The 14,794-nt window shown below is 41.5% G+C and overlaps 1 protein-coding gene across 1 annotated transcript in view; it reads right to left on the reverse strand.

Moving 5' to 3' along the window:
* The window catches only part of LOC110470594 (uncharacterized), a 134,494-nt gene that overhangs the window by 62,729 nt on the left and 56,971 nt on the right, over positions 1-14,794 (reverse strand). Inside the window, exon 3 of the mRNA XM_077786011.1 lies at positions 13,343-13,387. Coding sequence (XP_077642137.1) covers positions 13,343-13,375 — 33 coding nt within the window. The 5' untranslated portion in view covers positions 13,376-13,387. The remainder of the gene's footprint in view (positions 1-13,342; positions 13,388-14,794) is intronic.

Here is a 14,794-nt window from a genome sequence, read left to right on the forward strand (position 1 = left end):
CTGCCAATATCCCTTTGGTGAAAGTACAGACAGATCAAAGCCATTCTCTGGAATGCTCCAACAAATAAGAATAATTTAATTTCAAAACTAGTTTGGATCGACTAATATTTACTTGGCTTAAAGCCCATTGGAAATGAAAACATTCCATCTTGGTTCATTCATGAAAGAGGCCACCCTGTCCCTTGTTTGGATCTCGAAAATCCCTGGTCTCAGACGTAACGGGATGTAAAGAAGGTGGACAGGGCTATTTCCTCTACACATGTTCCCTTTTCCAAACCACAGGGAGAAAGCAGGTCTGCCTCACCATGGGACAGGTGCACTGGAAAAGCCAAGCCTGACCTCGAGCTTTAAACTAGAAAACAACATAGAAATGGATTTTAGTGTGGCCCATCTCTGAAGTGTAAGTGTAGTTAGGGCAGCAGAAATACAATTATCTCCAAAAAGGCCCAAATGCTGTCATTAGAACAAACCCCAGACCTATCTAGGTAAGGCACCTGTTTGTCAGCATGATTTGCTGGCATTAGCACAACTCCACCTTTTTAGGTAGTAGTTTTTCCAGCAGTTGTGGCTGGTGTGTAGGCAAAGCACAAACAACTCCAAGTTAGCTTGCTGAAATGGACTATTTACCTTCAAAGGCTTTTTTTTTTTTTTTAATAGATGACCTCAGCAATATTTGGAAGTGGAAACAAAGTGAACAAAATCTTTACGCTCAAAAGAATTAAGATCATATATGTAATCACCTCAAAAATACTATCCATCTTCCAAAAAGAAATAATTGTTGTAAGCATATAAAGACATCTTTATTTTCCACTTCAGGCTCTGGAAATCTGTTTGGTTTGGGGGAATTGATCATCATTTGGGACCATGAAAACAGCCCTGGCAAATGCAAAACTCCAGGCTTTAGGATGAAAACCATGAGTTTAGTTGGCAGTAGGGAAGGTTCCCCAAGGAATATCAGCTCTACCAGAAACAGGCATGCTTGTCAACAATGGACTGAAAAAGGGGAAAAAGTATTTTTAACATGTTGGCTAACAAATATTAACATTTCTGAGAACAAAAACAAACAAAAAAACTCCCCAAACTAGCCAAAACCCCTCCCCCCAAAAAAACCCCAACATAACACACCAAAAAAGCCCCACAAAAACCCATATTCAAAAAAAAAAAAAAAACCAACCAAACAAACCAAAAACAAAAACAACAAAAAAATCCCAGAAAACCAAAAAGGCAAGTTGTATTTTTGTAGCTGCAGCATTTAATTTCTAAGCTGGTTTTCCCCCCCATGGTTCATACTGGGAATTTTAAAGAACATTACTTAAGCTACTAACCACCCACTGATCTCCACACACAAAATCTAAAAATACTTATGAAAATTAAGTGTGCATTAGATGGCACTACTGCAGCACTCAATTGTTACTTTAACAACCAGTAATCATTAATTTATTCTACCCAGAAAAGCAAAATACAAAAATTGCTGCTGACCACTGACAGCAAACTGTGGCTGTGTTCTCATGCAGCACAAGCCTACTGAATGGGAAGTCCATGGGTTAGATGGGTCGGAGATTTATGTGCAGGGAAGAAAGCTTCCTTCCCTAGGTATTTCCTTCTAAGAGTTGTAGATTTTGGGGTTATGATGCGTTATTGAAGAGGCTGGATTAGATTAGTAAATGTAACCTGCCATTGTAACAAGTTTTGGTTTGTTTCCCCTACTCACAACATGAATCAGGCCCTTGGTGAGTCACTGCTTTATTGCAGATTTGATTCTTCTCCTTTGGGAAGCCCTAAACTGCTCCCAGAAGAGCTTCACCATACCCAGTACAGCACAAAAATCCCATCTGTGTTTTTTTCCTTCTCTTCCTGCAGTTCAGGCTCATTGGTACCTTTATTTATTAATTTTTAGATGGTGATGAACTCACTGTTACCCCAGCTACTGTTTGACACAGAGTACCCAGGCAGGAATTCCAGCAGGAGGCAAGTCCTTTCACATCCCTGTGCTTTGAGTTTCTCCATCAATGAAATGGGAATTGTGGTCTAAACACTGAGTACTTTTCATACAGATGGCTTTTAAAGGAACAGCTGGCTTTTCAATCACATGACGTTTTCTTTGGAAAATGTGCAGCACTGACAATAATTAAACTAGACAAAATCAAAGGGAAAGTTGAGACAATTCCACCTCAAAGTGAGAACTGCAGAGGAGTCTGCAAGCAGCTGGAACATGGAAAAGACACCTTTACAAAATGTAGCAGAAATCATCAAATAAGGAAAAAAGTGCAATATAATTGTTCAGATGCTCAATGATCCATTACCATCTAGCTCTGTCAGTACACAACAAGATCAGCAGCTAAACTTTTGCTCCCAAACAGCTCCCATAGCTCAGCTGAGTACCCTGGAAGATCCCTCCCATCTAAGGTTACTTTGGGTTGGTGCAAACTTGTGCTTAAACCCTCGGAGAATGACATCTGGAAAGGACACATGGACATCCCCATGCAGAACAAAACCATGTGCAGCCACCCAGGCTCCTGACTGCAAAAGGAAATGGTGGTTTGGGCAACTATTTTTAGAGCAAACATGACAGTGCTCTCATCTCCTGGAATAACCCTTTGATTAAGAAAGGCTTAGATCCCAGTTTTTCCAGGTCTGAGTAAGTGTTCCAGCCAGTCAGCTGTGACACAGCACTATCGCTGCTGGATCCAAAAACCACAGGATGCTCTTCTTGCATGGCAAGAAAATAACCTACATCCACCAAACTCTTCCAGGCTGCTATTCCCCGGTTAACAGATGAACAGCTCACACTTGAGGGGCAGGATCTGGGGATGGGTTCTACCTCCAAAACACCCAGCTGAGTCCCTTTCCCTCTCTGCCAGTGGATCTCAAATGCCTCAGCCTGGAACATCCATCACCTTTTCCAGATGTAGCCATTTAGCCTGCAAGCTCCCAGCACACGGACAGAAAAAGAAGGGACCATGGGAAGAGGTCTGAGGTATCTGTTACAGCAAGGTAACAGCAATTATTACAGACATCCTCAATTTCACCACTATAGATTGACTCAGAGGAGCACTTAGGAGGAAAAAAAAAAAAAAATCACTTCAAACACGGTTCATTCTGCAGAACTCCAGGCCCCAGGAACAAAGGTAGGGCTGTGAAATCTGTCTGAACATGAGCAGCTCTAGAAATCCCCCCTCACCTGGAGATATCCCCCATGATAAAGGCAGTGACCTGGGTCAGGAGCAGGGAGAAAGATGGATGTCCTTGGGGTGGAGTGTTGCAACCTCCTGCAGATAAAACCTTCAGGGAAAGACTCCAGAAATAAACAGAATGGCAAGCTGCCAAGTTTTGGGGCAGTCATAGTCAATGACTTCAAACTCCTTGATCTTAAAGCATGAAGCAGAGAAGTTTTCCTAACAAAAAAACACAAACATCCACAAAAAAGAAGACAACAAGAATAACTCCAATGTTTTAAATAAAATAAATATTTTTTTTTTAAAATGGACCTCCAGACCTAACCTTATTTCCTTTTAAAATTAACAGCAGTGCTATTATTTTACCAGTGAAAGATTTCAGGTTAACAGCACAGATACTGGAGCACCTCTATGATTAGAAAGCCAGATTTTGCAAAGCACTCTCTCATTCTTTAGAAAATACAATCACAGACCATTCTGTCTTGCCCGCAGGCCACCAAAAGAGCAGAATGATGGCAGACATTTTTCTGCCAGCCCACAGAACAAATCAAGGTGATACCTTCTATATTTCATTAACACTGCACTGAGCCAAGTGATCTCTTCCAAAACTAGCCACAAAGCCATGACTTGAAACACTGACATAGAGACAAAATAACTTTCTACTCTCCACCACTTTCATTCCTCAAAGGTGAAAAAGAATTTGGTCCAAAAATAAGATTAGCTTAGCACATTGATGGATGAAATGTTGACACAAGTGCAGAGTCAAAAGACCATTTATTCAAGACTCTTAGGGCAAAAAAGAATTTGTGGGAAAACAAGGACATTTATGATAAACAGCCCTGAGCTGTTGCCTCCAGGTCCAATCTGGCTCTCATGGATCCACCCCGAGTGCAACCTGTGCTAAAAACCATGGCATGGACACCCTCAATTTGCCTGTCTGCAGAGCCAGCATTGTTAGGGCTGATTTATTTACACCATCTCACAACCTCAACCACGGCCCAAGCCAGTCCAGGTGTCTAATCCTGCAGCAGGATTTGCTTGCAAACAAAGAGATAAAAGGTCTGAGGAGAGCAAGGGGTGGATTTTCTACTCTGAACCAGTGTGAGCAGCACAAACTCCCGTGGAAATGGGTATGCTCCAAGAAATCCATTTTTAGTGGCCCACATCCTTTGACAGAGCATGTCTCTGTCAGCCTCCAAATCAATCAGCTCCAAGATGAGTCTTTATTGAGTGGCAAGATGCTATTATAACCATTACACACGTATTAATCCATGCAGCTCAAAGGAGATCTCTACAGAGTGCCAGCAGAAATCCATCAAAGTAACAGGATCTCGTTAGTGCTGAAAGAGACACATGATTTATCTTCATGCAGAGATCTTCCTGACATGCCACTCTGCTAGCAAGAACCAGGCAGGTTTATTAGATTGGGCCGTTAATAGCTGATTTAGCTGTACCACTGCCTTGGCACAGGGCTCCACATGCTCTGCAGCACTCGCTCAGAGCACGCAGGGTGCATCAGCTCAGTGCCAGCCTGTGCTGCACACAGACAGCCCTCACAAAACCAAAACCAAAACCAGCCAAGGTCATTCCTAATAATGTTAGCATACACAGAAACATGGTAAAATTAACAGTACAATTAGCAGCAAAATCAAACTTAAGGAGAAAACAGAAAGGATAAGAAGGGTACCATTCAACATTTTGTACTAAATGTAAACACCCAGGGAAAAACTGCAATGGGGACTTGATTGTTTTGGTGAATTTGGCAGTACAGTAAAGAAAGTATCAATTGAATTTTCATTTATTCAGGCAGCTTAGTGCTAGCCAGGCTATCAACTTAAAGAATTGTGAACTTTCTGGCCTGAATAAGCAAGTAGTGGCAGTAACCCCAAGTCCCTTCTACCACAAAGCCTGGTATAAAGAAGGAGGTGTAGATGTACACAAAGGCAGTAACACATTGGAGTTAACCTTTAAATTATGCAAGTGTCCCTGTAATGTCACAATGAACATGAAGACAGGACAAAAGAAAGGGGGAAATTTCTTTGTTGCAGAATGTCCCCTCCAGTACCATCCAGTTTCTATGACAAGTATTGCTCTTACTTTTAGGCTTTTTTTTTCTGAGATTCTGGAAACTACTTCAATCAGTTCCTAGAAAAACACACCCAAATTGATGTGGATGTCTTGCTCTGGCCTCATCCTAAAGCCTCTTCTGTTCTTCATTACACTTACGAGAACCAAACCAGGTAATTTTATAACCAGCTGCTTGAGTGATTGATAGTATTTCCTACTAATTGCCCATCTAGCAATAACAACAAAATTGCAGTGCTTAGGAGCAATAGCAGGCAGTCTGAATGTGTGCAGTGACTAAGAGAAATCCAGCTACTCTCTTGGCACCAGAAGGATGGAGAGAGTCACAATTCCTGGAAGATAAAGTACATATGATGACATATTATTAGAAGCAATCTTCTACCACTGGACTATTTTCACAAATAACCTTGGGGTGTCTTAAAGAAAACCAAAAGAAAAAAAAAAAAAATCAGGTTTGAACACTAAGGTCCAAAAGCAGAAGAGAGATGAAGGATGGCTTTTTTCCTGATACTTCAGCCTCCTCTACAGTACAGCAAAACCTTCAGAGAGACAGAGCTCAGTGTGTTCCAGAGCACTCATTTTCCTGCCAGCTGCAAAATATCCTCGCCAGTCTTTAAATTTTTCACAGCTACAGCACTTGGAGCTACTGCAATGCCTGAGACACTTTTTTAAGTGACATTTTTGCCATTAGAGAACAGAAACCATTACAATCATTATCTTACTGATAAAGTAACCCCCCCCCCCAACTGCAGACAGATGAAACTTTTATTTTGTTTAAAACAGATACTTTAAAACAGCAATACAAACACAGACTGCTCTGAAAATGTGTCCTGCGACAGAGCTGCCACTTGATGGCACTGCAAAGCATCGAGCTACAGTGGTTCACATTTTATTTTGCACTTAAGCACAATATGGAAATGTTTTACTGAGCCAGGCAGTGTATGAGCACTTGCAGGGAGACCACATCCAACACAGCCTTTGGAAGCAATGGGAAGCACTGCAGCAGAGTGCAGGGGATTTGGGAGGCTATGTGAAATTCTGGCTTCATGAAATCAACATCTTCATGAGCACTGCTCTCACATCAGCTTTGCTGTCAGAACTGCCTCTAGCTGAACAAAATGACTGTCAGCACTTTGTTACAGGAAATACAGCAGGGGCAAGTATCCTGAGGAATAACATGGGAAATGTGTTTGTTCATTCTAAAGGTAACATAAGAATACAACCCACAGTGTAACAGTAGTTGAAGAGTAATTTTGCTCTCTTAAACCCAAATGCAGACCTCCATTGCTTATTCCTCCTGACAGGAGAGGAGGCAACAGTGTCAGTGATGCTGGGGATGGGGACACCATCTCTTGTGTCTGCCCAGCTACTCCCAGCTCATCAGCTACCACAAAAAATAATGAATCCCAAACACAGAGCCCAAGATATGTACATAATTTCACCCAATTTTAATATAACTCTTAGTGTTATACTTTAAGGATTCCTTCTGCAGCTTAAGAAAACAGGAGGAAGCGATCTAACAGCTCCTCAAAAGCAGATTATTGTCTCTGCTTTCCCACCCCTACCAGCTGTACCAGCTCTAGCATCTTCTGCAAGTCATATTAAAGTTCACATGTAATGCTGCAAAGTAGTGGTGAGTTAAGGGCAGAATTTCAGAGCAGTGCTCCAGACTTCAAGCCAGACTGTTTATTGTTTACCAGCACTTTCACACCCACAAAACAGGATCACAGAAGCAAAGTTCAAATAGATAATGAGGGGAGGAGGGTTTTGAACCCATATCCAGCACTTTGAGTTTCAGACAATATGGAAGAAGGGTTGAGAAAAGGCCTCTAAGCTGTAATCTAAGAAACAGCTTCTCCTGGAGGAAGATGCTGCTGATGGTCTGGCAGCCTCATCCGACTTCTCCAGGCAAAGCAAATGCACAAAAGTGACCATTTCACCAACAGCCCTATGCTAACATCACACAGATCTCATGAGCTACAGAATGTCTCTCTTAAGAGGAGCAAGCCAAGCAATCAGCCTCATAATAAGCAGACTGAGCAGAAGTCTGCACTGAGGTGTGACAAAACCCAGAAGCAGCAGGGAGCTTGCCAGGGGACGGTGCTGAGCTCAGGTGGCAGCTGCCAGACACCCATTTCCACAGAAGGGACAGCTTCTTGCATGATGCAGACCAGAGTTTGGCAAGTGGAGGATGAAAAGAATCTAAATCAAAGATCTGAGTGACAAAAACTTAAAAGATGAGGTCAAGCACAGTTTAGTGAGGAAAGTATTTTGCCTGGAGAATTAAAGCAGAGCCAGACAAGCTGCAATATATTCCTCTTACAAAAAAAAAAAAAAAATCAGTTTATTCAGGCGCCCCAGCTGACTTTCTTAAAACCAACCAACCAGCAGGTTCTTCCACAAGCAATGCAAGCAAATATTTTATTTGTAAAAGGTGCTCAGAGGCCTCCACTCATTCATTACTCAAAGACATTCTGAAGGTAGGGCAGAAAACTAGTTTGTCATTAAGAAGAAATCAAGTACTCAACAAATAAAAGACAAGAGGTTTATCAGATCCTCTCACCACAGAGCTGAACTAAACATCAAGGATGGATGTCCTCTTGCCTAAGGACCTTGAGAGAAACAAAGACAGGGCTTCTGTATAGTGACTTTCCTGAGAAATTCCCACATCAAAAGCATGTGTGGTATGTTCTCCCTTTTCTGCTGGACTGACCTCAGATATTCAGGCAGCTCAGTGGCCTTTGTCACCATAGATGCCACTAAGCAAACAATTTCTGCTTTAGTAGAACAGTAACTTAAGCACAGCTGCCAACCTCATGACAGCATCTTACTGTAGAACTATAAAAGTATTTCATTTTGTCCTTTTGTCCCCTTGGTAGAGATTTTTGAAGAACGTTAATTGTAGATATTTCACAGAGATACTTGTTTTTTTGTGTTGTATAGCACACAAGAGTGCACAAGTGACACCTGAGATAAGAAGCCAGATGTGAGGCACACACAGGTACAACACCTCACTGCACTCAGGGACATGGGGAGCCACAGCACTTGGGGCAGACACTGCTGCCACCAGCCTCAAAACTCTGCATTGTGAACGTTTTTTGTTCAATTCTTTAATATTATCTCAGAAAGTGGAAGGGGTTGAAACATGAACATCAGAGGGCATTACAATTTTCTCAGGTACACACGGTGCACTTCAGTAGGGCATCATTCTGTATGAATATGTAAGTGGGAGGAAATTATTACAAGCATTATCCTTTTTCTCAGTTTTAGATTAAAGCAGGACAAACTGGGAGATTTACAGGAGCAGTTCATTCATTAACAGAAGAAGACCTACTGTACCCAAACCCCAGGTTATATTAAGAGAGGGTCAATGCATTCCTTCTGAGGCTTTTGAAGTTCATTCTTCATTAAGCTGCATGCCATTTTGCCTTGGAAGTGGGAGCTCTCATCTCTATCAAAAAGTCTCCTTGAGAAACTCTGCAGGTTACACAGCTCCTAAGTGGCAGTTTAGACAAGAGACTCCATCCACAGACCTGATTAAAGACCAAAGTCAATGGCAGCATTTTTATCAATTAAGTGTTTGCCCTCCCATGCAATCACCAGTTATGACACATTTGGGTTTGTCACTCCAAATAACGTGGGCACACCTTAGACAAACCATGCAGAGGAGGAGTGCTGTGATTTAAAACGTTTGTTCCTTTTAATCTAAAAGGAAAAAGGAAAGAAAGTTTGCAGCAATACATCATGCTTCTCCAGCTGTTAATCTTTTCCATTTCACACCCACTGATCATTATCACCATGAAAAAATATTCCCGTCTTAAAGGCAGATCTAAGGTTGTAACCTTGGTTGCAATCAAGAGTAGATGAGATTAATGTTTCCCAACGCATTCCCTGCATGTCATCCCAGCGCTTTTCCAAATATTCATACCCAAATACTGCTCTCAAGTCATTTTTCTAAAAAAAACCCCAAACTAACATTGATTTCAGAGATGTAGGAGATACAACTGGGTTACAAAAATTATCAAAATTCTAAAGACTCCAGAGCCAGCAGAGGCTGAAGTCAGAAGCTGTGCACATCACTTTTGAAGGGAGATTTTCAGGACACTCTGTGCAGCTGAAGACACAACTTCGATCATTCTTTCATGTGTACTCTATATTTATTAAAGTTTGGGTGGATATAAGGATATGGCTTGTGAGCCTTGATCCTTTTGAAATTAAATCTCCTGCTGAATAATTTGCTCAACTCCCAATTAATGATGTTTCTAAAAAGATCAACACTTCACATTTGCAAAGCACTTTCCCATGGATGTTAGCAACAGTGGAGTTTAATCTAAGTGACTAATGTAAACCATCTCATCTATAAACAGAGAATTAATGAATCACAACAATAAAAAGGCCACTAATAATAAGCTTCCATTGTTCAGAGCATTGTTAATCCTTTTTTTTCCATACTCCTATACGATCTGGATATTCCAATACAACAGTGACAAGAGCCAGGAAATACCTTATAATGCTGAAGTTGAAATTTTGACTTTTGGTGGTAGGAGATAGAACTTTTATAAAAAGAGACAATCACTGAGGTCACTGCAAGCACGAAAAAAAAACAATCAAAACTGAAGTTTGTGACTTCTTATCTCCCACCCTCCTGTTCCACCCCAGCCCTGCCAGCAAACAGAACAGCTTGGTGCTTCAGCCTTGAGACCCTGGGCTCCCTGAGCACAAAGTCCCAGGCAGACCACAAGTAAGGTGTGAAACACTGTCCTGCATCCTCCACACTGTGCCTGATAAGAATTCCCATATCAACAGGATGGCACCGAAATACAAGAGGGAAGTGAGTAAAGTTAGTTTTGGATTGAATCCAGTGTCTGTGCATCAATAAAGATGTTCCGAACTGCAGTCTGAGGCAGATAACCAAAGGACTGCCTGGCCACGTGCACGTTTTTTTTAGCAGCTGTAGAAATTGATATATCTTAAGGAAGCGGGTTTGAACATTTTTATTGCAAATTCACCCCACAATATACAGCCACAGGCTCTGCTAAGTCCCACCACCCTTTCTAAATGCAATTCCATGCTGACATGGTGGTGGAAGGGTGGTAGGGGTGAGGGAGCTGCTTGCCCCCCAGCCCACGTGAGCAGCGGCATCGCTCTATCGCACCCGAGCTAAACTGGGGAACACTTCCCTGCCCTTATCTCTCCTGGCACCAGCTCCTCAGCCCCATGACTGCACTGCTGGGAGCAGCTCCCAGGGCCAGGGGAGCTCCTTGAACAGCTCCTTAGTGGAGGTAAGAACAGCTCTGGGTGACACACGCAGTGCTTCTGGGATCCTGGCTCCTGGGGGACAGGAGCCAGCTGTAAGCAGGAGCAGCTGTCCCAGCCCAAACCTGCGACAATGCTGAGCTCCAGCTCCTGGCAACCTCATCAACAAGCGAACCATGAGGTAAGGCTGAAATGAGACACTGAACCACAAAAACACAACACTCATTATTACAGGATATGTTTTCCACCTTATTTCTTAATCTTCACACTTATCATGGCCAGTAGTCTCATCATTACAGGCTGTGACCTCCCAGTGGTCACAAGCTCTGCAGAGGCAGGACAGATGATTTTTACAGAAGAGGTAAATAGAAGTTCAAGCAGCCAAAAGAAAGTACCAAGAAGGATACAGCAGGTGGTCTTCCTTCCTTTTGTGCACACTGATTTGAGTAATACAAGAATCTCTATCTCTCTATTGGTGTGAATGTGGAAATGCCATCTTTTCCATCACCCAAAAAACTTTGGCCCCAAATACATTGAACATCTCCAGGTTCCCAAACCCTTTTTCTTAATTATAACTTATGAAATCTGGGCAACCTGGTAATTACCAGATAGGACAAAGTATGCTTTAGCTCTCTAATTGGCTTCCAGGAACTGAACTGGAGACATCATTTTTTCACTTTCTCCTCCTAAAAGGAGTTCAGTAATGCTGCTAATGGAAACAACTATCTAATGGATCTTTCAGGATGAAACTCATGGCAGATTTAGTAAAAAAAAAAATTAAATTGCATAATCTTTAATTTAAGATATTAGCTTAGAAGAGGAAGACGCAAAGATGTCAAAAACAAAAGGGTCAAGTGTGGAAGAAGCATATTTTCCTGAAAGTAAAGATAGGGAAATCCTCTGACATGTCAGTGTTGCCTGTTATTTCCAGTCATTCACAGAGATGAAATTCCTCATGGAGGAATTAACAGGATACTATTCTCAGTAATTTGGAAACAAGATCAAGGAGGCTGTATGTGAAAAATGGAGTTGCCATCACTCTGAAGAAGGAATGTGGTGAGGTTTGTTATTTGCCTCCCAACAGCCAGACCACAAGACTGCTGTGTCTGCCTTTAGAAAAATAGAAATAACAGGAAGATACCCTTTTCTTTGTATTCTGCTGGCACCTAACAACTCTCAGATGAGCTGTCAATTAGCAACACGTGGAAAACAAAACTGATCTTAAAATGTACAAAGCATTTATACTGAGAGCAAACACAAAAACTAAATCTTGACCTTTAAAATTTCCTTAAGCTACCAACAAATTTGGTTTTTTTGAAAGGGAGCTGATTTGTGTATACACCTGACCAGGGGAAGAGGAGAGAAAAGGGAGTCACTGATGTATTAATAATGTAACTTATTTGCATTGAAAAGAAACACTATACCAAGTGCCATACAATCATTATTTTACATCAGGCTACATCTGACCTCAGCCCAGTTTTCTGTCAAATGGGAATGAGGACTTCTAAGTGTACCACTTCAGTATTACATATTCAATGAAACCCCACACAAAACAGCAGGAAAATAAACTAATTCAGTAGATAAGCCTGAGAAAAGAAATCCATTAGCAAAGTCATACACTGTTCAAATGATATGAGGATAATTTAGTTCTGCATTACACCATTCACGTGTTTCTACTGTAGCAATTTCATCATATATTTGCACATAAATTCCATTCTCTCTTAATGTCTCCTAAACTTCAATGAAATAACTTTAAAGTCAAGGTACATTCAGTAGACTTGAGATTTAACAAAATTCAGGCAACATTTAGTTTCAAAATTCAGCATATGGTGTACTCCTGGAAAGCCACTCTACAAAATCAGGTCACACTACATAGTATTTAAATCTTGCTTCAAGCACAGACTTAGGACAGCGGGTAGAGAATAAATTCCAATGCAAACTTCTAGTTGGTAATTAAAGGTAGGCAAAATTTAAAAACTCCACAGCATTAAAGGTCAATATGATCCATTACTGACAACATGCAACACTCTCCAAGATAAAGGTCTATCACCAATTTTCCCTTCAAATTTTCCATCCTCACATCCAGCTCTGCCCTGGCTGGCGAGGTCTGCGGGCAGGACCACGAGCTGCAGCAGCTCAGGCTGCTCCCAGCATGGCAAGGTGATGTGGAAAGCAAACAGTTACAGAGCTGGCTGGCAGCTTTGGCACAGATTTAACACACGCTCACACACCCCCACTCCTCCAGGTCTGATTTGACAGTGCCCATGTTCTCCAACAAAGCTGCTATTCAGAGCCAGGGGAAGCTTGTTCCTTATTAATGGGGGTTACGAGCTCGGAGAGGCTGACGTAAACCCTACCCTGCTGCAGCCCAGCCCTGCGCTGCCTCCTGGTCCTCCCTGCCACGTTTAAAACTGCAAACAGAAAAATATTATCACAGTGGGCAAGCCCTGCACGTTGGGATGCCCTGTTTTTCCACACGAGCAATTTCTTCTCACCACCTCTCAACACATTAAGTGACACGAGCACAGCCATGCACCCCAGCACACCTTGGGGAGGAAAAACAGAACTGGGGGATCCTGCACAGGGACAGCATTACAGAGCTCAAAACCTACTTCAAACAGTCTGCTGGAAACCAGAGGGGCTCTGTGACTTACCTGAGAGTGTCACCAGTGAGCATCTGCAACTGAATTAATACAAATACAAATCCAAACTGAATTAATACAAATCCCTTTGCTTAGGGAGCAAAGAAGCAGCATCTCCAAAAAGTGTTTTGTGGGAATAGTAAGGTGTAAATAAAATAGGAAAGTGTTTTAATTGGTACTCACATACAACGGAGCTTGCTGTGGATTAAGTTTCATGACCTCAGAACACTGAAACAAAAAAGAAAAAGCAAGTTTAAGCTATTTTTCATAAAATTGTAGGTCCTTCTCTATAAGTTGCTTTAGCTCACACACATTCCTTTTCCCAATAAGCACTTTTTTTCTTCCTCTTCACATCTCAGTTCACCTTTCCTCCCAGCAATCCTCACTTCATATCTGCTTTTTATGGCAATTATCAATCCTTAATTGAAATACTTCCAGCAATTTCCCCACTCCCCCAGGAAAACTAATTTATGAGTATTTGCAGTTCTCCCTACTGCTCAAGAAATCCAACCTTGTCCAAGGTAATTTGGATCATTTTTTACCCATTTCACTGGATTATTTGTTAAAAAACATTTCAAAACTACATAAAAAACAAACTAACAAAAATGCTCTAAAGGAAAAACTTCCATAATATCTGATGCTCATATTCTGATGAGAATTTTTCTTAATCAAAATCTACGATTACTCATCCTGCAAAAGCTATTTTAGTCAAGAATTTTTCCTCTTTTTTGGTCTGTCCCTGGAATTTCTCTATAACCTGGTGAAAGTTTCTTATATCGAGTTTTGAACCAGTTGAACTAGAATTTCTCTTGCCTTAGTTCCTCCACTCCAGCAGAAAATATTCTCTCTAAACAAAAACTCTAAGTTTCCATTTAATGTGTGTATTAAGCGATCCAGGATTCTAAGATGAAGGAATGCAAAACAATTAAAAATGGAATTTCTGCTGTTACTCATGTCTGCAAAACTGGTAATGCTCTGCAAATACTTCAAGCTCTTTTTAAAATAGATGAAATACCATTCTGCTTTCCACACCAAAAATGCAGGATCTTGTTCATTCTTTGCTCCTTTCCAAATCCCACAGTTTGCCTTTAGTGAGACAGAAATTAAACCACAGCCTAAGTTCTCCTAGCTGATTCCAGCCAGCCTTGCTCCCTCACACGCTCTCTTTATTTTACAAAATGTTTTTGTGCCAGTTGATTTAAAATACCAAGCGACCTGCCAAGCTTGTGCATCAAAACAGCCCCTCTGCAAAAGGTCCTCTGAGGCAGCCAGTGGATGGACAAGTAATTGCAAGAGTTTTAAATCAGTCCAATTCATACCCGCTTTCAACCTTGAGATTCCCCTTTGTACAGCAAGAACACCCCAGAATGGTTAGGCCTGATAGTTTTCCCTGTATTTTGAGCTCTTACAAAAACTTACTCAAGAAAAGGGGATTAGTAGCACTAGCTGCCATTTGGGCAGGTGAGCTCCAAGAACAGCTCTGCAAACAATCTTCATGTGTGCCCTACAACATATCCCTAGCAGTTCCAGTCCTACTGAGAGCTCAAATTTAAAAAAAAAGAAACAAAACCAAAAAATGCACAAAACCTGCCAAGCTCCCTCATGACCTACCTGAGCTGCTCTCTCCTGTTCTGA

This window comes from Lonchura striata, chromosome 11 (assembly GCF_046129695.1).
Source record: "Lonchura striata isolate bLonStr1 chromosome 11, bLonStr1.mat, whole genome shotgun sequence".
In the NCBI taxonomy this organism is placed as follows: Eukaryota; Metazoa; Chordata; class Aves; order Passeriformes; family Estrildidae; genus Lonchura; species Lonchura striata.